Raw genomic sequence first — 25,647 nt, 5'->3', positions numbered from 1 at the left:
AGATACACCTGGCGCCACAACCAGGTACTGAAGTGCTTGGCTGCCCAACTTGAGAATAAGAGAGTAATCACCAATGCCATGCCTCTGAATGGCCAGGCTACCTTCCCACGCAAAACAACTTTCATCCAGAAAGGAGAGGAACGGCAGACCAAGCCATCACCTCCAGACTCAGGACTACTGAACGCAGCCCGGGATTGGGAAATTCGGGTAGACCTCAGCCAGAGGTTTACCCTCCCACCCGAAGTTGCAGCGACCTACCTGTCTTCATGGTTGAGCTAATGGTCCTATGGGAGGACCCCATCGATGAAGAATTGGAACGGAAGAGGCTGCGATATGCCAACTTAGCAGCTGAAGCAGACGCACGGGGCTGGAACGTTAAGGTGTGGCCAGTGGAGGTGGGCTGTAGAGGCTTTTATAGCCATTTCCACCACGAGGCTCCTGAAGGAAGTAGGGATCAGAGGACAGACCCAAAGGAAGACAATCGAAGAACTTTCCACCGTAGCAGAACAATGCAGTCACTTGTTGTGGCTGAAACCCAGCACGTGGCAAATAACCACGTGCTGCCACCATGCCACACACACACACAGGTCTGGTTAGTGACTGTGGTGGGCCAACCTCGGCAGAGGGTGTCTTGTGATGGATGGCCAAAACACCCAATGACGTCGGGGAACACAACTGATGTGTCGTACTGGTGGCACCACGTGATTATTGCCACATTCCACCCACTCCAAGAAAACATCACCAACCCCATTCAATTGTTGTGCTGAATATTTAGGGATCTTGAACAACTAGTCCTATGTCTTGCTTCTGTTTCTGTCATTGTCATGCTCTACTTTCAATCTGGTCACAACCCACCTGTGCAAATGTCAATACTTGTCTTGTCTTAAGACTTTGTCCAGGAGTCTATAAGTCAGCTCAGAGGCAGACAGACAAACTGCTGAAACAAGATTAAAAAAATACCCCCTTGGAGGAAATAAACATTTAGGTGACTGAAGATTAGAAGCCATATTTAATTATCACAGTACCTTCACATTTATGGATGATGTACTCTTCATGATATCACTGGCTTCAGAGTTCTGCAATTAGAAAAAATTGTGTACAGCTTAATAACAAGATACAGCACCAAGTGACATCTAGCTGTATGCACATGTTAAAAAGTGTTTCTGTCAAACACACAAAACACAAGAGCAACGTCTACAGAAGCCATTCCATGCCTAAAAGTGTCTAATGCTATTCTGCTAGTGTGCAGATAAAGAGATAGAGAAATATCAGAAAATTGGAGCGCTGTACCTGAATGAATTGCGTAGCTATGAAATCTAACTAGTAGACTAAATTAAACAAAAATTGCTGTTAGAATCGTTGGGCACCGCACGATGGGATTTGATTGTCGGGGCTAATGATTCCATTCAGAATCAATACTTTTTTAACAACAGTGGATGCCAGTATATTGAATAACTACATTTCTCCATTAAATAAACAGCTTTAATCAATTTCTATATTACTTAAATAAAATGCTTCCTAAACATTTAATCAAGTCCGAAACAAAAGGTCAACAAGAGAAGTAGTTATATATATATATATATATATATATATATATATATATATATATATATATATATATATATATACATATACATATATATATATATATATATATATATATATATATATATATATACATATATATATATATATACACATATATATATATATATACATAAATATATATATATATATATATATATATATATATATATATATATATATATATATATATATATATATATATATATATATATATATATATATATTAGGGCTGTGAATCTTTGGGTGTCCCACGATTCGATTCAATATCGATTCTTGGGGTCACAATTCGATAATATATCGATTTTTCTCGATTTAAAAACGATATTTTTCCGATTCAGAAGGATTGTGTATTCATTCAATACATAGATTTCAGCAGGATCTACCCCAGTCTGCTGACATGCTAGCAGAGTAGTAGATTTAAAAAAATAAAAAAAAAGCTTTTATAAATGTAAAGGACAATATTTTATTAACTGATTGCAATAATGTAAATTTGTTTGAACTGTTAAACGTACCAAAAATATGACTTATTTTATCTTTGTGAAAACATTGGACACAGTGTGTTGTCCAGCTTATCAGATGCCATGCAAGTGTAAGCCACTGTGACACTATTGTTCTTTTTGATTATTTTTATAAATGTCTAATGATAATGTCAATGAGGGATTTTTAATCACTGCTATGCTGAAATTATAACTAATATTGATACTGTTGTTGATAATATTCATTTTTGTTTCACTACTTTTGGTTTGTTCTGTGTGGTGTTTGTGTCTCCTCTCAATTGTTCTGTTTATTGCAGTTCTGAGTGTTGCTGGCTCCGCTTTGCTTTTGGAATTGGATTGCATTGTTATGGTATTGCTGTGTAGTGCTTTGTTGGATTGATAAAAAAAAAAAAAAAAAAAAAAAATGTGTGAGCGTACTTGTCGTGAGGGAGGCTCAGAGTTGTGTCCTCCAGAAAGTGTTCTGTCCTTTGCCCTTGCTGCAGCACTAGCCTCACTTTCCTGACGTGGACGTAGATGAGGGAAGACAAAACCAAGAGTTACACAAATTGTATGAAGCAGATTTGTTTGAATGTCATTGGTCCATGTACCTCATATTGAACACCTTTTCTGAAGTCACCCAGGTCCAGATGGTGGCTCATTATTTGCTTGTCCGAAGACCTCTGGCTTGACTGCAAAAAGAGATGAAATGTAGGATAAGTGGCTGCCTACTCCAAACATCTGTATTGCTTCCACTGCACCTCATGTTCTAAGATGTCGTCGCCCTCATCAAAACCAGGCAAGGTAAGAAACACCTTTTCTTCATTCTTGTTGCTTGAAAGGCTAGAAAAGGCACTGCTACACAGACCCTGTCAGAGTATACAGACCAAACACAACTGCTAAGATCTGTGTCTCCAGTACAAAATGCAATATGTCTTTCACATTGAAAACATTGCATCTCTCTAAAACCAAGTGGTTTGTAGGCTACAGCCGTGGGAGACACAATAGTTACTTTGTATCCCACCAGGCATCTTCCACTTCTTGCTGTCCAAATGACATTGTGTCAAACTCAAAAGTGCAGCATTACACTTGGACAAAACATAAAGGTGTTCATTGACAGACCACCTGCACAATCCAACACTTTAGATCAGGAGTGCCAAACCAGTCAATCTCAGTCTATTGATCCTAGGTGGACTGCAGGGAAAAAATATACAGTGCTGCTCAAAAGTTTACATCCACTTGAAAATAACCTCATGTTATGGCTGTCTTGAGTTTATAATCATTTCTACAACTCTTGTTTTTATGTGATGTAAACTTTTGACCACAACGGTATGTATATTGTACATGTATATATACATGTAAGGATATATATATATATGTATGCATACATATAAACAGTTAAAACAAACATTTGTCAAAGATAAAACACAAATTATAGGAATTTGTTACAAAATGCATTCAATTCACTTGCATTAGTTGATGCTAATTGGGCGGTTTTAGTCCTGCTAATATTTGGCATCAAGCCAAGCAGCTGTGTGCATGTCTACATATCTACATGTTATGTATCTACATGTTGATGCTAATTGGGCGGTTTTAGTCCTGCTAATATTTGGCATCAAGCCAAGCAGCTGTGTGCATGTCTACATATCTACATGTTATGTATCTACATGTTGATGCTAATTGGGCGGTTTTAGTCCTGCTAATATTTGGCATCAAGCCAAGCAGCTGTGTGCATGTCTACATATCTACATGTTATGTATCTACATGTTGATGCTAATTGGGCGGTTTTAGTCCTGCTAATATTTGGCATCAAGCCAAGCAGCTGTGTGCATGTCTACATATCTACATGTTATGTATCTACATGTGCACAACAAAGGAGCTGGTTAACGTTGTCAATAGATAGCGTGTGTGTGTGTTAGCGAGAATGGCAACATGTTGGCTGAGTGACATCAGTGGGTGAGCGAGTAGAGAGAGAGAGGGAGCGCGGGCACTGCGAAGTAGAGTACTGAATGGGTCTGGTTGTGTCCTGCTAAACTAATAATGAATCGATTGTCACAACTAAGTGGCCTCCTCAGTCTGACTCATAAGCCGAGCTTAGCAGACCCGTTGCCAGGTAAAGTGAAGGACGTTACCCCCGACAAAAACAACTGCCCTCGAAGGAATGTCTGCCCTGTGCTCCTCGACTACAGCCTGCACCGGAGCAGAACAGCAGGACAGGTGTAACAACTACATTATTACCTGTCACTCTTTATAACTCAGTGTGCAGATTTGAATGTTCATTAATTAAATGTTTAACTAAGTTTGAGGCAAAGGTGGTAATACTTATCGTCACATTTGGTGAGGTGTGTTTTAAAACAACACTTGAAGCGCGGTGCTTCCTTGTTAAAAGCATCATTTTTATTGTTAGTTTTGAAGCCCAAATACCTCCATATCATACTTCACACCCTCTTTAATAACCAGTAGAATTGTAGTTTTTATTGTTAGTTTTAAAGTCCAAATACCTCCATATTGTACTTCACACCCTCTTTAATAACCAGTAGAATTGTAGTTTTGTTAGTTTTAAAGTCCAAATACTTCCATATTGTACTTCACACCCTCTTTAATAACCAGTAGAATTGTAGTTTTTATTGTTAGTTTTAAAGTCCAAATACTTCCATATTGTACTTCACACCCTCTTTAATAACCAGTAGAATTGTAGTTTTAATTGTTAGTTTTAAAGTCCAAATACTTCCATATTGTACTTCACACCCTCTTTAATAACCAGTAGAATTGTAGTTTTAATTGTTAGTTTTAAAGTCCAAATACCTCCATATTGCACTTCACACACTCTTTATTGGCCAGTAGAATTGTAGTTTTTTTGCCATTCTTCCTCTCCAAGATGTTATTACCTATATGCACTTTGTATGTGTGTGTTAAAACACTCAACGTCAGGGGCCTCGGCTCTGTAGTCACCGCCACACAGCAGCATAAATAGTACTGTTTTTTTGGGGGGGGGTTTTAAAGGTAGCGTAGTACCGTTTTCAATTGATTAGTAACATGATATTTTATTAGTACCGGTATACCGTACGACCCTAATATAAATATATATATAAAGTTGTGTAAAAATACATCATTAGGGATATAAAAAAAAATATTGCTGATAGATCTATAATCTTCCCCCAAGTCACCCCCAGTGGGATACAAAATGATTTTAAAATCCATTTGTTATGTTATGCCTTAAAGGATTACCCCGAGAAGCCCAGGTGCTTTGAGAGGTTCCAGTCCCCCTGATCCAAGTGAGCGAGAAAAGACAGAAGCAGATCCAGAGGCAGATATTGGGCCAAGCACAGGAGCATCAAGACCACTGAGAGGAAGCAGGCATCCCCGTGTTGATTGCAAGGACGCCAAAGCCAAACTCTTTTGACCCTGGAAGGGAGAAAGACTGTCAATAGATTCAGATGCATTGCTAGATTGCCAGCAAAGAAGATCCCTGATGTGATCAACATCTGCATCTTTGCCACACATACAAGAAAAGTTGTGAGATGACATTTAACACTTCATTTAATGACAGTGAAACAAACATTAGACTGCAAAGTATACAATATGTGCAAAACACTGTACAATATACATTTATATAAAAGCAACACTTTTGTTTTTGCTCTCATTTTTAATAAGCTAAACTCAAAAAAAGTAAACTGTTTCCTATATAGAGAAAAGGCCAACATATCTCAAATATCTGTCTGGATATGTTAGGAAACACTTTTTTGCAGGGGCAGACTCATCATTTGCCTGCTTGGGAAACACAGATTGCCGGGGTGCCCAAAATGATTTATAAAAACAAAAATAAAAATTATATTTAAAACAATTATATTTTTTTCTTAATTTGTGCTTAAAGGCCTACTGAAAGCCACTACTAGCCACCACAGAGTCTGATAGTTTATATATCAATGATGAAATATTAACATTGCAACACATGCCAATAGGGCCGCTTTAGTTGACTAAATAGCAGTTTTAAATTTCCCGCGAAGTATCCTGTTGAAAACGTCGCGGAATGATGACGCGTACGCGTGATGTCAGCGGTTGTAGCGGACATGTTCTTCCAGCCCGATCTAAGCTATAAGGCGTCTGCTTTAATCGCATAATTGCACAGTTCTTTGGACATCTGTGTTGCTGAATCTTTTGCAATTTGTTCAATTAAAAATGGAGGCTACAAAGAAGAAAGATGTTGGTGGAAAGCGGTGTATTGCGGTCGGCTGTAGCAAAACAAACACAGACGGTGTTTTGTTATTTTTACATTCCCTTAAGATGACGGTGAAGCTTTAATATGGAACAGAGCGGTCAAGCGAACATGGTTCTCTACCACATGTCAACTGGCAGGTTTTGGTGAGAAAATTGTGGTAATAAGTCTGCTCTTACCGTAGACATGAGCGGAGCTCGTGTCCTCCTGCAGCTGCGACTCTCTTGGCTCCTCCGTGGATTCCCTCAGAGACACTGGCGGTCACCACACCCCTCCGACTTTAAGGTATGACTATATAATCTCACTAAAACACTAGCAACACAATAAGCAGATAAGGGATTTTCCAGAATTATCCTAGTAAATGTGTCTAATAACGTCTGAATCGCTCACACTGCCCTCGTCTTTTTTATTTTTATTTATCTAATTTTTTCTTCTAGTTTTTCACTTTCACTATCCTCATCCACGAATATTTCATCCTCGCTCAATTTAATGGGGAAATTGTCGCTTTCTCGGTCCGAATCGCTCTAGCTGCTGGTGGCTATGATTGTAAACAATATTCAGATGTGAGGAGCCCTACAACCCGTGACGTCACGCACACATCGTCTGCTACTTCCGCTACTGGCAAGGCTTTTTTTATTAGCGACCAAAAGTGGGGAACTTTATCATCGATGTTCTCTACTAAATCCTTTCAGCAAAAATATGGCAATATCGCAAATTGATGAAGTATGACACATAGAATGGAGCTGCTATCCCCGTTTAAATAAGAACATCTCATTTCAGTAGGCCTTTAACCAAGATTGTTTAGACAGCTTCTCCCTCACTTCTCAAGCATTGGTCTATTCCATTTCACTGTGCATGCACAGACTTCATTCAGGAAGACATAGCAAAACAAACTTCCATCCATCCATCCATTTTCTACCGCTTGTCCCTTTTGGGGTTGCAGTGGGTGCTGGAGCCTATCTCAGCTGCATTCGGGTGGAAGGCGGGGTACACCTGGATAAGTCACCACCTCATCACAGGGCCAACACAGACAGACAACATTCACACACTCGGGACCATTTAGTGTTGCCAATCAACCTATCCCCAGGTGCATGTCTTTGGAGGTGGGAGGGGCCTATCCCCAGGTGCATGTCTTTGGAGGTGGGAGGAGCCTATCCCCAGGTGCATGTCTTTGGAGGTGGGAGGGGCCTATCCCCAGGTGCATGTCTTTGGAGGTGGGAGGGGCCTATCCCCAGGTGCATGTCTTTGGAGGTGGGAGGGGCCTATCCCCAGGTGCATGTCTTTGGAGGTGGGAGGGGCCTATCCCCAGGTGCAAGTCTTTGGAGGTGGGAGGGGCCTATCCCCATGTGCAAGTCTTTGGAGGTGGGAGGAAGCCGGAGTAGAACCCACGCAGTCACGGGGAGAACATGCAAACTCCACACAGAAAGATCCCGAGCCCGGGATTAAACTTGGGACTACTCAGGACCTTCGTATTGTGCAGCACATGCACTAACCCCTGTTACGCCGTGCTGGCCAAAAACAAAACAAACTTATTGCTGTTTTTTTAATTTATTTTTAAATGAAGTTACCCAAGTGGACCAACTAAGAGGAGAAGGCGAAAAGAAAACAGTTTCAATTAAAACTAGCCCAGGTGTCAACCTTTTTTCCAGGATGTAGGTGTTCAACAGAGCAAGAGATGCAAAGTTGAAATGGAGAGTGACATTATTCATGGCAAATATGTGAGAGTGGTACCTTAGCTTGAGAGCATGGTTGATTTGTGACAACACTGCCGAGGGAGACAAGGCATTAGACCGCTAACGTAAATGCTATACATAAATTACTCTTCTATTGTACTCCTTTTCAAACACTTAATTGTCTAAAAGTTTGTTTTTCTTTTTAAAAGGCATGTTTCACATTAAAATGAGTGCGTTTTGGGAGGGTCAAGCACAAGTTGTATTGATTTCAATGGGCAGGGCTTCTTTGAGATTCCAGTGTGCTGAGTTATGAGCTTGGTCGTGGAACAAATCATGCTCATTACTTCAGGTACCCATGTACCTTAGAGCAGTGTTTGTCAACCACTGTGCTGTGACATACAGTCTAGTGTGCCATGGGAGATTTTCTCATTTCACCTATTTGGGTTAAAAACATTTTTGTAAACCAGTACTTATAGTCTGGAAATGACATTATGTTCTTTACAAGTGTATGTAAAACTTTTGATCGCGATATATATATATATATATATATATATACACACACACACAGAGAGAGAGTGAGAATATGTGTAAAAAAAAAAAAGCAATTACTTACACCAGTAGGTCTGACTGAGTCCTTCTTGTTTTTCTCTTTTTTCTCTTTTTTCTTTTTCTTGGTCCCTGATCCAACAGCAGCAGCGCGCTGGACACGTTCACGTTCTTGAATAACCAGCCGGCGGTAGTGTTGGTCGCAGGGATGATCCCAGGTGGACTCACCGAAAGAGAAATTGTAATAATAGATGTCGCCTGTAACATCTTGGCTGAAGAGAGTGTGACAAGGACAAAAAGAGGAGACAAAGATGAACATAAATATAAGTGTTTCCCACAGGTCAGGCATCTATTTGTGGTGGTGTGGTCGGGCGGCATGGGTGGGGGAATGGGGGGGGGGGGGGGGGGAGTTGGAATATAATTAAAAGAACGAGGAGTTGGAATATAATTAAAACACTTTATGTACATATTCAGGGTTTCCCACACATTCATTTATTTGTGGCGGCCCGCCACGAAAGAATTATGGCCGCCACAAAAAAAAAAAAAAAAAAAAATTATAAAAAGAATAAATAATAATAAAAAAAAAAATTTTTTTCCGGCTTTTGACTCGCTCGACCACTCATAAAAGCAATGGGACTCTGTCTGTGAATGGAGCTTTTAGTTGCATATTAGATAAATATGTAAATATTATATAAATATGTACATAAAGTGTTGTAATTATACTACAACTCCGCATTCTTCTTGGTCATCGCCGCCGTCCCCCAGAAGCACCCCCTGTTTGCCGCCCTTACCGTCCCCCACCAACCCCAACAATGAGAAGTATTAATAATGTTATTTAGGCACCTTAGATTTCAGTTGACACTTGTTAAGTAATTCTTTCAAGGACATTGATGACAATTAGGTGCTTGTAATGAAACAATCTAAATGCTATTTAATTACATTTACATTTTATGGACGGCGCTTTATGTTTATTCAGCCAGGGGATTATTTACTTTATTTGAATAATATGGAAATGCATATATTGCATGCTTAGAGTAATTATAAGGCACACTTTAATTATTTGTATTTTTTACATTTGCGTGAATAATTTGATAACATAATATGGCGACTTGTCCAGGGTGTACCCCGCCTTCCGCCTGATTGTAGCTGGGTTAGGCACCAGCGCCCCTGCAACCCCAAAGGGAATAAGCGGTAGGAAATGGATGGATGGACTATTCAATGCTGCTTTAAAGTTAAGTTCAAGTTCAAGTAGCAATGATAGTCTCACACACACACACACACACACACACACACACACACACACACACAAAGTGTTGTGAAATGTGTCCTCTGCATTTGACCCATCCCCTTGTTCACCCGCTGGGAGGTGAGGGGAGCAGTGAGCAGCAGCGGTGGCCGCGCCCAAAAAATATTTTTTTGTGATTTAACCCCCAATTCCAAGCCTTGATGCTGAGTGCCAAGCAGGAAGGCAATGGCTCCCATTCTTATAGTCTTTGGTATGACTCAGCCGGGGTTTGAACTCACAACCTGCCGATCTCAGGGCGCACACTCTAACCAGGAGGCTACTGAGCAGGTTTAAAGTGAACAACATGTCACTGCTTAATTGCATTTCTGTGGGAAGGATGTGTGGGTAATAATGTTTGGACACAGTGTATTATGGGTAAGATGTGTGGGTAATAATGTTTGGACACAGTGTATTATGGGTAAGATGTGTGGGTAATAATGTTTGGACACAGTGTATTATGGGTAAGATGTGTGGGTAATAATGTTTGGACACAGTGTATTATGGGTAAGATGTGTGGGTAATAATGTTTGGACACAGTGTATTATGGGTAAGATGATTGGGTAATAATGTTTGGACACAGTGTATTATGGGTAAAATGTGTGGGTAATAATGTTTGGACACAGTGTATTATGGGTAAGATGTGTGGGTAATAATGTTTGGACACAGTGTATTATGGGTAAGATGTGTGGGTAATAATGTTTGGACACAGTGTATTATGGGTAAGATGTGTGGGTAATAATGTTTGGACACAGTGTATTATGGGTAAGATGTGTGGGTAATAATGTTTGGACACAGTGTATTATGGGTAAGATGTGTGGGTAATAATGTTTGGACACAGTGTATTATGGGTAAGATGTGTGGGTAATAATGTTTGGACACAGTGTATTATGGGTAAGATGTGTGGGTAATAATGTTTGGACAGAGTGTATTATGGGTAAGATGTGTGGGTGATAATGTTTGGACACAGTGTATTATGGGTAAGATGTGTGGGTAATAATGTTTGGACACAGTGTATTATGGGTAAGATGTGTGGGTAATAATGTTTGGACACAGTGTATTATGGGTAAGATGTGTGGGTAATAATGTTTGGACACAGTGTATTATGGGTAAGATGTGTGGGTAATAATGTTTGGACACAGTGTATTATGGGTAAGATGTGTGGGTAATAATGTTTGGACACAGTGTATTATGGGTAAGGGCAGTCAAGTATGGTGGAAATGGGCCACACAGTTTTTTGACCTTACCCTCATTCTGTCACCCTCTTGCTTTATTTTCTCGATACATTTTCTCTTTCACATGGTTATGCTTGGACATTTTGTAATGATGTGGTTGACAAGTAAATGATACACAAAAGGAAGAGTTTATCTTAAGTTGTTGCGGCAGCTAGCGGGAGCAGGAGGAAGGAAGGAGCGTCAAGCTAAGGCTTCATTAGGAAATGACACGGAGAGAGTGTGGTCGGCATGACTCCACGCTGCAAAATGTGGAACTTGAAGCCATACTATTTGGACATAAATGGAGTGCTTACCCAAATAGCTTAGCTGGCTTATCTCATTCCGTAGTTAGCTTTTACGGCTAACAGCGAAGCACGCCATTGTTTTACTACGCTGGAAAACAGTTCTTCTGTGTTGGCTCTTGTAACAGCAATGTCACTCCAGCTAGGTATTGTACAGGTCACGGAACCTAAATGAAGTATTGTTGACAGTTTTTGAATGCATTTTAAAGTGATTTAGAGGTAGAATTGATCGCTCCCATTAGCTGCATTGCTAGCCATCAAAAACGAGACGATTTTTAGATGTAAAAAAAACTTTCCTGGTTTCTCATAAAGATTGAGAATGATAAACAAAATTCCAAAAAAGTGCAGTTTTCCTTTAACACCTTTTAATTTCAATTCCACCCATCCATTTTCTACTGCTCGTCCCTTTCGGGGTGGCGGGGGGTGCTGCAGCCTATCCCAGCTGCATTTGGGTGGAAGGTGGCGTACACCGGCGGTTTAGCTCGGTTGGTAGAGTGGCCGTGCCAGCAACTTGAGGGTTGCAGGTTCGATTCCCGCTTCTGCCATTCTAGTCACTGCCCTTGTGTCCTTGGGCAAGACACTTGACCCACCTGCTCCCAGTGCCACCCACACTGCTTTAAATGTAACTTACATATTGGCTTTCACTATGTAAAGCGCTTTGAGTCACTAGAGAAAAAGCGCTATATAAATATAATTCAATTCACTTCACCCTGGACAAATCACCAACTCATCAACACAGATAGACAGAAGACATTCACACACTAGGAACCATTTAGTGTTGCCAATCAACCTATCCCCAGGTTCTAATTTCAATTCCAATCTTCTAAAATGGTTCTTTGAGAGCAATAAGAAACATACAGTGTGTTTAATGTAGATTTAGTCATTTAGATTTTCTTTTAAAATGAAGCCAAAAATGAATTTTTTGTGATCCCCTTAATTTCTAAAAGTATTGATTTACATTTTGGTAACAATGTTGTTACCAAAACATTGGCATCTGCACAACTCGAGTTCCTTTTAAACAAATAAATACACTGCAAATTCCATCTACAAACCCCGTTTCCATATGAGTTGGGAAATTGTGTTAGATGTAAATATAAACAGAATACAATGATTTGCAAATCCTTTTCAAGCCATATTCAGTTGAATATGCTACAAAGACAACATATTTCATGTTCAAACTCATAAACTTTTTTTTTTTTTTCAAATAATCATTAACTTTAGAATTTGATGCCAGCAACACGTGACAAAGAAGTTGGGAAAGGTGGCAATAAATACTGATAAAGTTGAGAAATTCTCATCAAACACTTATTTGGAACATCCCACAGGTGTGCAGGCTAACTGGGAACAGGTGGGTGCCATGATTGGCTATAAAAGCAGCTTCCATGAAATGCTAAGTCATTCACAAACAAGGATGGGGTGAGGGTCACCACTTTGTCAGCAAATTGTCAAACAGTTTTAGAACAACATTTCTCAACGAGCTATTGCAAAGAATTTAAGGATTTTACTATCTACGGTCCGTAAAATCATTAAAAGTTTCAGAGAATCTGGAGAAATCACTGCACGTAAGCGATGATATTACGGACATTTGATCCCTCAGGCGGTACTGCATCAAAAACAGACATCAGTGTGTAAATGATATCACCACATGGGCCTCAGGAACACTGTCAGTAACTACAGTTGGTCGCTACATTTTTAAGTGCAAGTTAAAACTCTGCTATGCAAAGCAAAACCCATTTATCAACAACACCCAGGAACGCCGCCGGCTTGGCTGGGGCCGAGCTCATCTAAGATGGACTGATGCAAAGTGGAAAAGTGTTCTGTGGTCTGACGAGTCCACATTTCAAATTATATTTGGAAACTGTGGACGTGGTGTCCTCTGGAACAAAAAGGAAAATAACCATCCGGATTGTTATAGGCGCAAAGTGTAAAAGCCAGCATGTGTGATGGTATGGGGGTGTATTAGTGCCCAAGGCATGGCTAACTTACACATCTGTGAAGGCACCATTAATGCTGAATGGTCCATACAGGTTTTGGAGCAACATATGTTGTCATCCAAGCAACATTATCATGGACGCCCCTGCTTATTTCACAACGTGGTTTCGTAGTAAAAGAGTGCGGGTACTTTCCTGGCCCGCCTGCAGTCCAGACCTGTCTCCCATGGAAAATGTGTGGTGCATTATGAAGCGTAAAATGGGACAGCGGAGACCCCGGACTGTTGAAGGACTGAATCTCTACATAAAACAAGAATGGGAAAGAATTCCACTTTCAAAGCTTCAACAATTAGTTTCCTCAGTTTCCAAACGTTTATTGAGTGTTGTTAAAAGAAAAGGTGATGTAACACAGTGGTGAACATGCCCTTTCCCAACTACTTTGGCACGTGTTGCAGCCATGAAATTCTAAGTTAATTATTATTTGCAAAAAGAAAATTAAGTTTATGAGTTTGAACATCAAATATGTTGTCTTTGTAGCATATTCAACTGAATATGGCTTGAAAAGGATTTGCAAATCATTGTATTCTGTTTATATTTACATCTAACACAATTTCCCAACTCATATGGAAACAGGGTTTGTAGTTTTGGCAAACACTTCTGCAAATCTGGCAGCTTAAAAAAGGAGCTGAAGAACTCACGGAGACTGATAAATGACTGTTTGTTAGATGAGTTGAAATCCTATGCTTTTGGACCTGAGGAAAATGAAGGCATCACAGCAGCAATATTGATATGTCAGTTGACTTATTATTGTATTATTAAATATAACACGGTGCCAATAAAATACTTGACATCGACACCAGAGTGCATTACATTTCCTGACTTACCAAGGCTTCCACTCTGGTGGAAGTGGAGCAACAATCCCCTCTTTGGCCAACCACATCAGCTCCTCTTCTTTGTCAGGATCAATTCCTATCTCCCTTGCATACTTGTTAATCTCTGATGAGGGAGGGAAAATAACAAATTAAGAAGGGCTTGGGTGGTTGATGTTTATACCAAAAAAAGCCAGGATTTCAAAATGTATTATATATATATATATATATATATATATATATATATATACTAGGTTAGGGCTGTGAATCTTTGGGTGTCCTACGATTCGATTCAATATCGATTCTTGGGGTCACGATTCGATAATATATCGATTTTTTGAATTCGATTCGATTCTCGATTCAAAAACAATATTTTTCCAATTCAAAAGAATTCTGCAATCATTCAATACATAGATCTCAGCAGGATCTACCACAGTCTGCTGACATGCTAGCAGAGTAGTAGATTTTTTTTTAAAAAAAGCTTTTATAATTGTAAAGGACAATGTTTTATCAATTGATTGCAATATCAATCAATCAATCCATGTTTACTTATATAGCCCTAAATCACTAGTGTCTCAAAGGGCTGCACAAACCACAACACAAACCACTACAACATCCTCGGTAGGCCCACATAAGGGCAAGGAAAACTCACACCCAGTGGGACGTCGCTGACAATCATGACTATGAGAACCTTGGAGAGGACCAAAGCAATGGATGTCAATAATGTAAATTTGTTTGAACTATTAAAGGAAGCAAAAATATGACTTATTTTATCTTTGTGAAAACATTGGACACAGTGTGTTGTCCAGCTTATGAGATGCCATGCAAGTGTAAGCCACTGTGACACTATTGTTCTTTTTGATTATTTTGATAAATGTCTAATGTTAATGTCAATGAGGGATTTTTAATCACTGCTATGCTGAAATTATAACTAATATTGATACTGTTAATCATTTTTGTTTCACTACTTTTGGTTTGTTCTGTGTGGTGTTTGTGTCTCCTCTCAATTGTTCTGTTTATTGCAGTTCTGAGTGTTGCTGGCTCAGCTTTGCTTTTGGAATTGGATTGCATTGTTATGGCATTGTTGTGTAGTGCTTTGTTGGATTGATAAAAAAAATAAAAAAAATAAAAACATTTAATTAAAAAAAAAAATCTTTTTTTTTTAAATTAGAATCGATTCTGAATCGCACAACATAAACGATTTGATTGATTGATTGATTGATTGATTGATTGATACTTTTATTAGTAGATTGCACAGTACAGTACATATTCCGTACAATTGACCACTAAATGGTAACACCCGAATAAGTTTTTCAACTTGTTTAAGTCGGGGTCCACGTTAATCAATTCGTATTCGAATCGATTTTTTCCCACACCCCTAATATATATATATATATATATATATATATATATATATGTCTATCTGTGTTGGACCTGCGATGAGGTGGCGACTTGTCCAGGGTGTACGCCGCCTTCCGCCCGATTGTAGCTGAGATAAGCACCAGCGCCCCACCAAAGGAAATAAGCAGTAGAAAATGGATGGATGGATATTAGTTTTGAATGTCACGGTCCCTGCTATCACTTGTTAATAAAAATATAACATTTCTATAATAAAAATTAACGAGAGGCTGCCCAAATGCTGTAATAAATGAAGCATGATAAGTTGAGCATATGTCAGCATGTGGCCCCACTTTACACTTTTAAAGGCCTACTGAAATGAGATGTTCTTATTTAAACGGGGATAGCAGGTCCATTCTATGTGTCATACTTCATCATTTCGCGATATTGCCATATTTTTGCTGAAAATATTTAGTAGAGAACATCGACGATAAAGTTTGCAACTTTTGGTGCTGATAAAAAAGCCTTGCCTGTACCGGAAGTAGCAGACGATGTGCGCGTGACGTCACGGGTTGTGGAGCTCCTCACATCTGAACATTGTTTATAATGTGAGCCACCAGCAACGAGAGCAATTCGGACCGAGAAAGCGACGGTTTCCCCATTAATTTGAGGGACGATGAAAGATTTGTGGATGAGGAAAGTGAGAGTGAAGGACTAGGGAAAAAATAAAAAAGACTATACAGTGGGAGCGATTCAGATGTTATTCGACAAATTTACTAGGATAATTCTGGAAAATCCCTTATCTGCTTATTGTGTTGCTAGTGTTTTAGTGAGATTATACGGTCGTACCTATACAACCTGAAGGTCGGCCCCGCACCGTTCTTCAGCACCAGTCGACGGGTGTTGGCGATGCCCACCTCTGCCCTTCGCAAGAGACCCTCTTTGAAGCACGATCTATCGAAATGATCACTGCATAATACACTGTACTTTGTGTGTGTGGTCCAATCCAACCGTGTTTGCTTGACCGCTCTGTTCCATAGTAAAGCTTCACCGTCATCTTTCAGGAATGTAAACAATGAAACACCGGCTTTGTTTGTGTTGCTAAAGACGGCTGCAATACACCGCTTCCCACCTACAGCTTTCTTCTTTGACGTCTCCATTATTCTTTGAACAAATTGCAAAAGATTCAGCAACACAGTTGTCCATAATACTGTGGAATTATGGGATGAAAAGAGATGATTTATAGCTGGGAACGGTGCTGGAACAAAATGTCCTCTACAATGTGTGACGTCACGCGCACGCGTCATCGTACCACAACGTTTTAGGATGATACTTACGTACAAATTTTGAAATTGCAATTTAGTAAACTAAAGCGTCCGTATTGGCATGTGTTGCAATGTTAAGCTTTCATCATTGATATATAAACTATCAGACTGTGTGGTCGCTAGTAGTGGCTTTCAGTAGGCCTTTAACTCTTTTTCAAACGCTTAGTGCAAACGCTTACTTACAGAAAGTCATTAATTTGACTTAGTAAGTCATTATTTTGTCATTATTTTGACTTACTAAGTCATAATAAAACGTACTTAGTATCTCAGGTAACTAGGACTGTTTTGTTTTTACTTTACGGAAAGAATATGGAGATATATATTGTATATCGCTATTCACCAAATGGATCGGAAACCACAACCAAAAGTTTGAGGCTTATTTACGGGAGGAAGCTGGCCTACTTCACCACAGTCTGTAGTCTATTGCCCCCCAGGCTGTGGTGGCAGCACCGAGGTGGAGACGTGATGGCGACAGGCCGAGTTACACCGATCCTTACACCCACCCACCCACTTTCCTGGTCTGTCCGTCAGAGAGACACCACCTTAAATAACAAATGTTCTGGGGGAAACACTAAGTTTTATATTCATACATGTAAGATTCTCAATACCTGACCTCTTGTTTGTGCCTTTAAACAATTATTAAAAATGTACTTTAAAACGCTTTCTACCTCTAACAACAAAAAAGCTGTGAAAACTATGGTACTGTGCTCCAAATTTGAATTATTTACAAAACTTGTGTGAGTTTATGGCTTTACACACGCACACACACACACACACACATTAATTAATGGGGAAACCGTCGCTTTCTCGGTCCGAATTGCTCTCGTTGCTGGTGGCTCACATTATAAACAATGTGAGGATGTGAGGAGCTCCACAACCCGTGACGTCACGCGCACATCGTCTGCTACTTCCGGTACAGGCAAGGCTTTTTTATCAGCACCAAAAGTTGCAAACTTTATCGTCGATGTTCTCTACTAAATATTTTCAGCAAAAATATGGCAATATCGCGAAATGATGAAGTATGACACATAGAATGGACCTGCTATCCCCGTTTAAATAAGAACATCTCATTTCAGTAGGCCTTTAAAAGTGTAAAGTGGGGCCACATGCTGACATATGCTCAACTTATCATGCTTCATTTATTACAGCATTTGGGCAGCCTCTCGTTAATTTTTATTATAGAAATGTTATATTTTTATTAACAAGTGATAGCAGGGACCGTGCCATTCAAAACTAATATCCATCCATCCATTTTCTACTGCTTATTTCCTTTGGTGGGGCGCTGGTGCTTATCTCAGCTACAATCGGGCGGAAGGCGGCGTACACCCTGGACAAGTCGCCACCTCATCGCAGGTCCAACACAGATAGACATATATATATATATATATATATATATATATATATATATATATATATATATATATATATACATATATTTTGCATTATCCTTTAGTTTTATAAATTTAAAATAAATCAAATATTTAAAAAAATATATTGTTGGGATCCCAAGCGGTTTACCTTGTTCAGAGGGATTATAGTTTTCATCAAAGTCCTCTTCCAGGATGAGCTGGTTGCCAATGACCATGGGTGAAGAAGCCATGATGAGTGAGTAGTACATGCACTGCAACACTGCACACATGGAACACTGCAGACACATGACAAGAGTACATAAGTACATCCTATCTGCAACACATCACCAGTGAATACATCCTATCTACAAACCCCGTTTCCATGAGTTGGGAAAATGTGTTAGATGTAAATATGAACAGAATACAATGATTTGCAAATCTCTTTCAACCCATATTCAGTTGAATATGCTACAAAGACAACATATTTGATGTTCAAACTCATAAACTTTATTTTTTTTGCAAATAATAATTAACTTAGAACTTCATGGTTGCAACACGTGCCAAAGTAGTTGGGAAAGGGCATGTTCACCACTGTGTTACATCACCTTTTCTTTTAACAACAGGCAATAAACGTTTGGGAACTGAGGAAACTAATTGTTGAAGCTTTGAAAGTGGAATTCTTTCCCATTCTTGTTTTATGTAGAGCTTCAGTCCTTCAACAGTCCGGGGTCTCCGCTGTCCTATTTTACACTTCATAATGCACCACACATTTTCCATGGGAGACAGGTCTGGACTGCAGGCGGGCCAGGAAAGTACCTGCACTCTTTTACTATGAAGCCACACTGTTGTAACACGCGCTGAATGTGGCATGCATTGTCTTGCTGAAATAAGCAGGGGCGTCCATGAAAAAGATGGCAGCATATGTTGTTCCAAAAGCTGTATGTACCTTTCAGCATTAATGGTGCCTTCACAGATGTGTAAGTTACCCATGCCTTGGGCACTAATACACCCCCATACCATCACACATGCTGGCTTTTCCACTTTGCGTCTATAACAGTCTGGATGGTTCGCTTCCCCTTTGGTCCGGATGACACGATGTCAAATATTTCCAAAAACAATTTGAAATGTGGACTCGTCAGACCACAGAACACTTTTCCACTTTGTTGATAAATGGCTTTCGCTTTGCACAGTAGAGCTTTAACTTGCACTAACAGTTGTAGCAAACAACTGTATTTAGTGACAGTGGTTTTCTGAAGTGTTCCTGAGCCCATGTGGTGATATCCTTTGGAGATTGATGTCGGTTTTTGATACAGTGCCATCTGAGGGATGGAAGGTCACGGTCATTCAATGTTGGTTTCCGGCCATGCCGCTTATGTGGAGTGATTTCTCCAAATTCTCTGAACCTTTTGATAATATTATGGAGCGTAGATGTTGAAATCCCTCATTTTCTTGCAATTGCAATTTGAAAAACGTTGTTCTTAAACTGTTTGACTATTTGCTCACACAGTTGTGGACAAAGGGGTGTACCTCGCCCCATCCTTTCTTGTGAAAGACTGAGCATTTTTTGGGAAGCTGCTTTTATACCCAATCATGGCACCCACCTGTTCTCAATTAGCCTGCACACCTGTGGGATGTTCCAAATAAGTGTTTGATGAGCATTCCTCAACTTTATCAGTATTTATTGCCACCTTTCCCAACTTCTTTGTCACGTGTTGCTGGCATCAAATTCTAAGTTAATTATTATTTGAAAAAAAAATAAAGTTTATGAGTTTGAACATCAAATATGTTGTCTTAGTAGCATATTCAACTGAATATGGCTTGAAAATGATTTGAAAATCATTGTATTCTGTTTATATTTACATCTAACACACTTTCCCAACTCATATGGAAACGGGGTTTGTACAACACATGACAAGTGAATACATCCTATCTACAACATTCTCACAATGTGCACATTGGCCAAATATCTGTTCAACTTAAATGCAACAACTTAAGGGTGTAATAACTTGGTAGGAAGGGACAAGCGGTAGAAAATGGATGGATGGATTTAAAAGAGCTAGCTGTGATACAATGAACGCGAGCTGGGTCTCATGTACTTACATACACAGAAGCAGTTGCAGGAGAATTTACCTTCAATCTCGCAGACTGTTCTTTTTCTTCAACATAACCATTGTTAGCTCCAAGTGTTCTTTTTCTTCAACATAACCATAGTTCGCTCCAAGTGTTCTTTTTCTTCAACATAACCATAGTTAGCTCCAAGTGTCGTTTTTCTTCAACATAACCATAGTTCGCTCCAAGTGTTCTTTTTCTTCAACATAACCATAGTTAGCTCCAAGTGTCGTTTTTCTTCAACATAACCATAGTTAGCTCCAGGTGTTCTTTTTCTTCAACATAACCATAGTTAGCTCCAAGTGTTCTTTTTCTTCAACATAACCATAGTTAGCTCCAAGTGTCGTTTTCCTTCAACATAACCATAGTTAGCTCCAAGTGTCGTTTTTCTTCAACATAACCATAGTTAGCTCCAAGTGTTCTTTTACTTCAACATAACCATAGTTAGCTCCAAGTGTCGTTTTCCTTCAACATAACCATAGTTAGCTCCAAGTGTCGTTTTTCTTCAACATAACCATAGTTAGCTCCGAGTGTCGTTTTTCTTCAACATAACCATAGTTAGTTCCAAGTGTTCTTTTTCTTCAACATAACCATAGTTAGCTCCAAGTGTCGTGTTCCAAATGTTGTTTTCCTTCAACCCAACCGTAGCTAGCTTTAAATGTTGTTTTCCTTCAACATAATCGTAGTTGTGTGTAAATATGCAACATGTCCGACTGCGACTCGGCACGTAAACACAACGCAGCATACAAGCTCCAAGGACGCTACTCTAGCTTCCGGTTGATGACAGGAAGTAGATTGCAATTGGCCGAGCTGCGTGAAACGTTCAGGGGTCATCGTAAATCGCGAGACGGTTTGGTTGATTGATTGATTGAGACTTTTATTAGTAGATTGCACAGTTCAGTACATATTCCGTACAATTGACCACTAAATGGTAACACCCCAATAAGTTTTTCAACTTGTTTAAGTCGGGGTCCACGTTAATCAATTCATCAATTCAATTCACTGTCAGAGTCATTTTAGATGGGGGGCCATTTGGAGACAAATCTACTCCCAAGTGGGCCAAACTGGTCAAATCACGGCACGATAACTTCAAAATAAAGACAACTTCAGATTGTTTTCTTTGTTCAAAAATAGAACAAGCACATTCTGGAAATGTACAAATCATCATACTTGCCAACCCTTCCAAATTTTCCGGGTGACTCCCGAATTTCAGTGACCCTTCCTGAAAGTCTCCCGGGACAACCATTCTCCCCAATTTCTCTCAATTTCCATGCGGACCTGAGTGAGGACAGCGTGTCGTCATGTCCGCTTTCCCTCCACACAAACAGTGTGGCGGCCCAGTCACGTTATAACATCTACATCTTTTACAGCTCACTGCACAACTGCACACACAACAAGAAGGAGACTATTACGTCTCCCTCATCCATACCTCCATCTAGAAGGAGGAGACTATTACGTCTCCCTCATCCATACATCCATCTAGAAGGAGGAGACTATTACGTATATATGTCTCCCTCATCCATACCTCTATCTAGAAGGAGGAGACTATTACGTATATATGTCTCCCTCATCCATACCTCCATCTAAAAGGAGGAGACTATTACATATATATGTCTCCCCTTTATCCATACCTCTATCTAGAAGGAGGAGACTATTACGTATATATGTCTCCCTCATCCATACCTCTATCTAGAAGGAGGAGACTATTACGTATATATGTCTCCCTCATCCATACCTCTATCTAGAAGGAGGAGACTATTACGTATATATGTCTCCCTCATCCATACCTCCATCTAGAAGGAGGAGACTATTACGTATAGATGTCTCCCTCATCCATACCTCTATCTAGAAGGAGGAGACTATTACGTATATATGTCTCCCTCATCCATACCTCCATCTAGAAGGAGGAGACTATTACGTATATATGTCTCCCTCATCCATACCTCTATCTAGAAGGAGGAGACTATTACGTATAAATGTCTCCCTCATCCATACCTCTATCTAGAAGGAGGAGACTATTACGTATATATGTCTCCCTCATCCATACCTCTATCTAGAAGGAGGAGACTATTACATATATATGTCTCCCTCATCCATACCTCTATCTAGAAGGAGGAGACTATTACGTATATATGTCTCCCCTTTATCCATACCTCTATCTAGAAGGAGGAGACTATTACGTATATATGTCTCCCTCATCCATACCTCTATCTAGAAAGAGGAGACTATTACGTATACATGTCTCCCCTTTATCCATACCTCTATCTAGAAGGAGGAGACTATTACGTATATATGTCTCCCTCATCCATACCTCTATCTAGAAGGAGGAGACTATTACGTATATATGTCTCCCTCATCCAGACCTCTATCTAGAAGGAGGAGACTATTACATATATATGTCTCCCTCATCCATACCTCTATCTAGAAGGAGGAGACTATTACGTCTCCCTCATCCATACCTCTATCTAGAAGGAGGAGACTATTACGTATATATGTCTCCCTCATCCATACCTCTATCTAGAAAGAGGAGACTATTACGTATACATGTCTCCCCTTTATCCATACCTCTATCTAGAAGGAGGAGACTATTACGTATATATGTCTCCCTCATCCATACCTCTATCTAGAAGGAGGAGACTATTACGTATATATGTCTCCCTCATCCAGACCTCTATCTAGAAGGAGGAGACTATTACATATATATGTCTCCCTCATCCATACCTCTATCTAGAAGGAGGAGACTATTACGTCTCCCTCATCCATACCTCTATCTAGAAGGAGGAGACTATTACGTATATATGTCTCCCTCATCCATACCTCTATCTAGAAGGAGGAGACTATTACATATATATGTCTCCCTCATCCATACCTCTATCTAGAAGGAGGAGACTATTACGTCTTCCTCATCCATACCTCTATCTAGAAGGAGGAGACTATTACGTATATATGTCTCCCTCATCCAGACCTCTATCTAGAAGGAGGAGACTATTACATATATATGTCTCCCTCATCCATACCTCTATCTAGAAGGAGGAGACTATTACGTCTCCCTCATCCATACCTCTATCTAGAAGGAGGAGACTATTACGTATATATGTCTCCCTCATCCATACCTCTATCTAGAAGGAGGAGACTATTACATATATATGTCTCCCTCATCCATACCTCTATCTAGAAGGAGGAGACTATTACGTCTTCCTCATCCATACCTCTATCTAGAAGGAGGATACTATTACGTATATATGTCTCCCTCATCCATACCTCTATCTAGAAGGAGGAGACTATTACATATATATGTCTCCCTCATCCATACCTCTATCTAGAAGGAGGAGACTATTACGTCTCCCTCATCCATACCTCTATCTAGAAGGAGGAGACTATTACGTATATATGTCTCCCTCATCCATACCTCTAACTAGAAGGAGGAGACTATTACATGTATATGTCTCCCTCATCCATACCTCTATCTAGAAGGAGGAGACTATTACGTCTCCCTCATCCATACCTCTATCTAGAAGGAGGAGACTATTACGTATATATGTCTCCCTCATCCATACCTCTATCTAGAAGGAGGAGACTATTACGTATATATGTCTCCCTCATCCATACCTCTATCTAGAAGGAGGAGACTATTACATATATATGTCTCCCTCATCCATACCTCTATCTAGAAGGAGGAGACTATTACGTCTCCCTCATCCATACCTCTATCTAGAAGGAGGAGACTATTACGTATATATGTCTCCCTCATCCATACCTCTATCTAGAAGGAGGAGACTATTACATATATATGTCTCCCTCATCCATACCTCTATCTAGAAGGAGGAGACTATTACGTCTCCCTCATCCATACCTCTATCTAGAAGGAGGAGACTATTACATATATATGTCTCCCTCATCCATACCTCTATCTAGGAGGAGGAGACTATTACGTATATATGTCTCCCTCATCCATACCTCTATCTAGAAGGAGGAGACTATTACGTATATATGTCTCCCTCATCCATACCTCTATCTAGAAGGAGGAGACTATTACATATATATGTCTCCCTCATCCATACCTCTATCTAGAAGGAGGAGACTATTACGTATATATGTCTCCCTCATCCATACCTCTATCTAGAAGGAGGAGACTATTACGTATCTATGTCTCCCCTTTATCCATACCTCTATCTAGAAGGAGGAGACTATTACGTCTCCCTCATCCATACCTCTATCTAGAAGGAGGAGACTATTACGTATATATGTCTCCCTCATCCATACCTCTATCTAGAAGGAGGAGACTATTACGTATATATGTCTCCCTCATCCAGACCTCTATCTAGAAGGAGGAGACTATTACATATATATGTCTCCCTCATCCATACCTCTATCTAGAAGGAGGAGACTATTACGTCTCCCTCATCCATACCTCTATCTAGAAGGAGGAGACTATTACGTATATATGTCTCCCTCATCCATACCTCTATCTAGAAGGAGGAGACTATTACATATATATGTCTCCCTCATCCATACCTCTATCTAGAAGGAGGAGACTATTACGTCTTCCTCATCCATACCTCTATCTAGAAGGAGGATACTATTACGTATATATGTCTCCCTCATCCATACCTCTATCTAGAAGGAGGAGACTATTACATATATATGTCTCCCTCATCCATACCTCTATCTAGAAGGAGGAGACTATTACGTCTCCCTCATCCATACCTCTATCTAGAAGGAGGAGACTATTACGTATATATGTCTCCCTCATCCATACCTCTAACTAGAAGGAGGAGACTATTACATGTATATGTCTCCCTCATCCATACCTCTATCTAGAAGGAGGAGATTATTACGTCTCCCTCATCCATACCTCTATCTAGAAGGAGGAGACTATTACGTATATATGTCTCCCTCATCCATACCTCTATCTAGAAGGAGGAGACTATTACGTATATATGTCTCCCTCATCCATACCTCTATCTAGAAGGAGGAGACTATTACATATATATGTCTCCCTCATCCATACCTCTATCTAGAAGGAGGAGACTATTACGTCTCCCTCATCCATACCTCTATCTAGAAGGAGGAGACTATTACGTATATATGTCTCCCTCATCCATACCTCTATCTAGAAGGAGGAGACTATTACATATATATGTCTCCCTCATCCATACCTCTATCTAGAAGGAGGAGACTATTACGTCTCCCTCATCCATACCTCTATCTAGAAGGAGGAGACTATTACATATATATGTCTCCCTCATCCATACCTCTATCTAGGAGGAGGAGACTATTACGTATATATGTCTCCCTCATCCATACCTCTATCTAGAAGGAGGAGACTATTACGTATATATGTCTCCCTCATCCATACCTCTATCTAGAAGGAGGAGACTATTACATATATATGTCTCCCTCATCCATACCTCTATCTAGAAGGAGGAGACT

At 39.8% G+C, this 25,647-nt stretch overlaps 1 protein-coding gene across 3 annotated transcripts in view; it reads right to left on the bottom strand.

The window, feature by feature from the left end:
- The window catches only part of LOC133537305 (centrosomal protein of 164 kDa-like), a 64,567-nt gene extending 43,596 nt beyond the window's left edge, over positions 1–20,971 (bottom strand). The window contains exons 1-9 of one of the 3 annotated variants that reach the window (XM_061878322.1): positions 20,206–20,971; positions 18,275–18,401; positions 14,109–14,220; positions 8,563–8,767; positions 5,289–5,465; positions 2,822–2,929; positions 2,672–2,752; positions 2,502–2,582; positions 1,026–1,076 (exon numbers count right to left, since the gene is read on the bottom strand). In XM_061878322.1, the coding sequence (XP_061734306.1) occupies positions 1,026–1,076; positions 2,502–2,582; positions 2,672–2,752; positions 2,822–2,929; positions 5,289–5,465; positions 8,563–8,767; positions 14,109–14,220; positions 18,275–18,395 (936 nt within the window). In that variant the 5' untranslated portion in view covers positions 18,396–18,401; positions 20,206–20,971. The remainder of the gene's footprint in view (positions 1–1,025; positions 1,077–2,501; positions 2,583–2,671; positions 2,753–2,821; positions 2,930–5,288; positions 5,466–8,562; positions 8,768–14,108; positions 14,221–18,274; positions 18,402–20,205) is intronic. The other 2 variants (XM_061878321.1, XM_061878323.1) reach the window with 2 other exon arrangements.
- Positions 20,972–25,647: the final 4,676 nt, after the last annotated feature.

Source organism: Nerophis ophidion, linkage group LG18 (assembly GCF_033978795.1).
Source record: "Nerophis ophidion isolate RoL-2023_Sa linkage group LG18, RoL_Noph_v1.0, whole genome shotgun sequence".
In the NCBI taxonomy this organism is placed as follows: Eukaryota; Metazoa; Chordata; class Actinopteri; order Syngnathiformes; family Syngnathidae; genus Nerophis; species Nerophis ophidion.
Note: the sequence above shows the minus strand (reverse complement) of the source record. Positions and strands in the feature narration are given on the sequence as shown.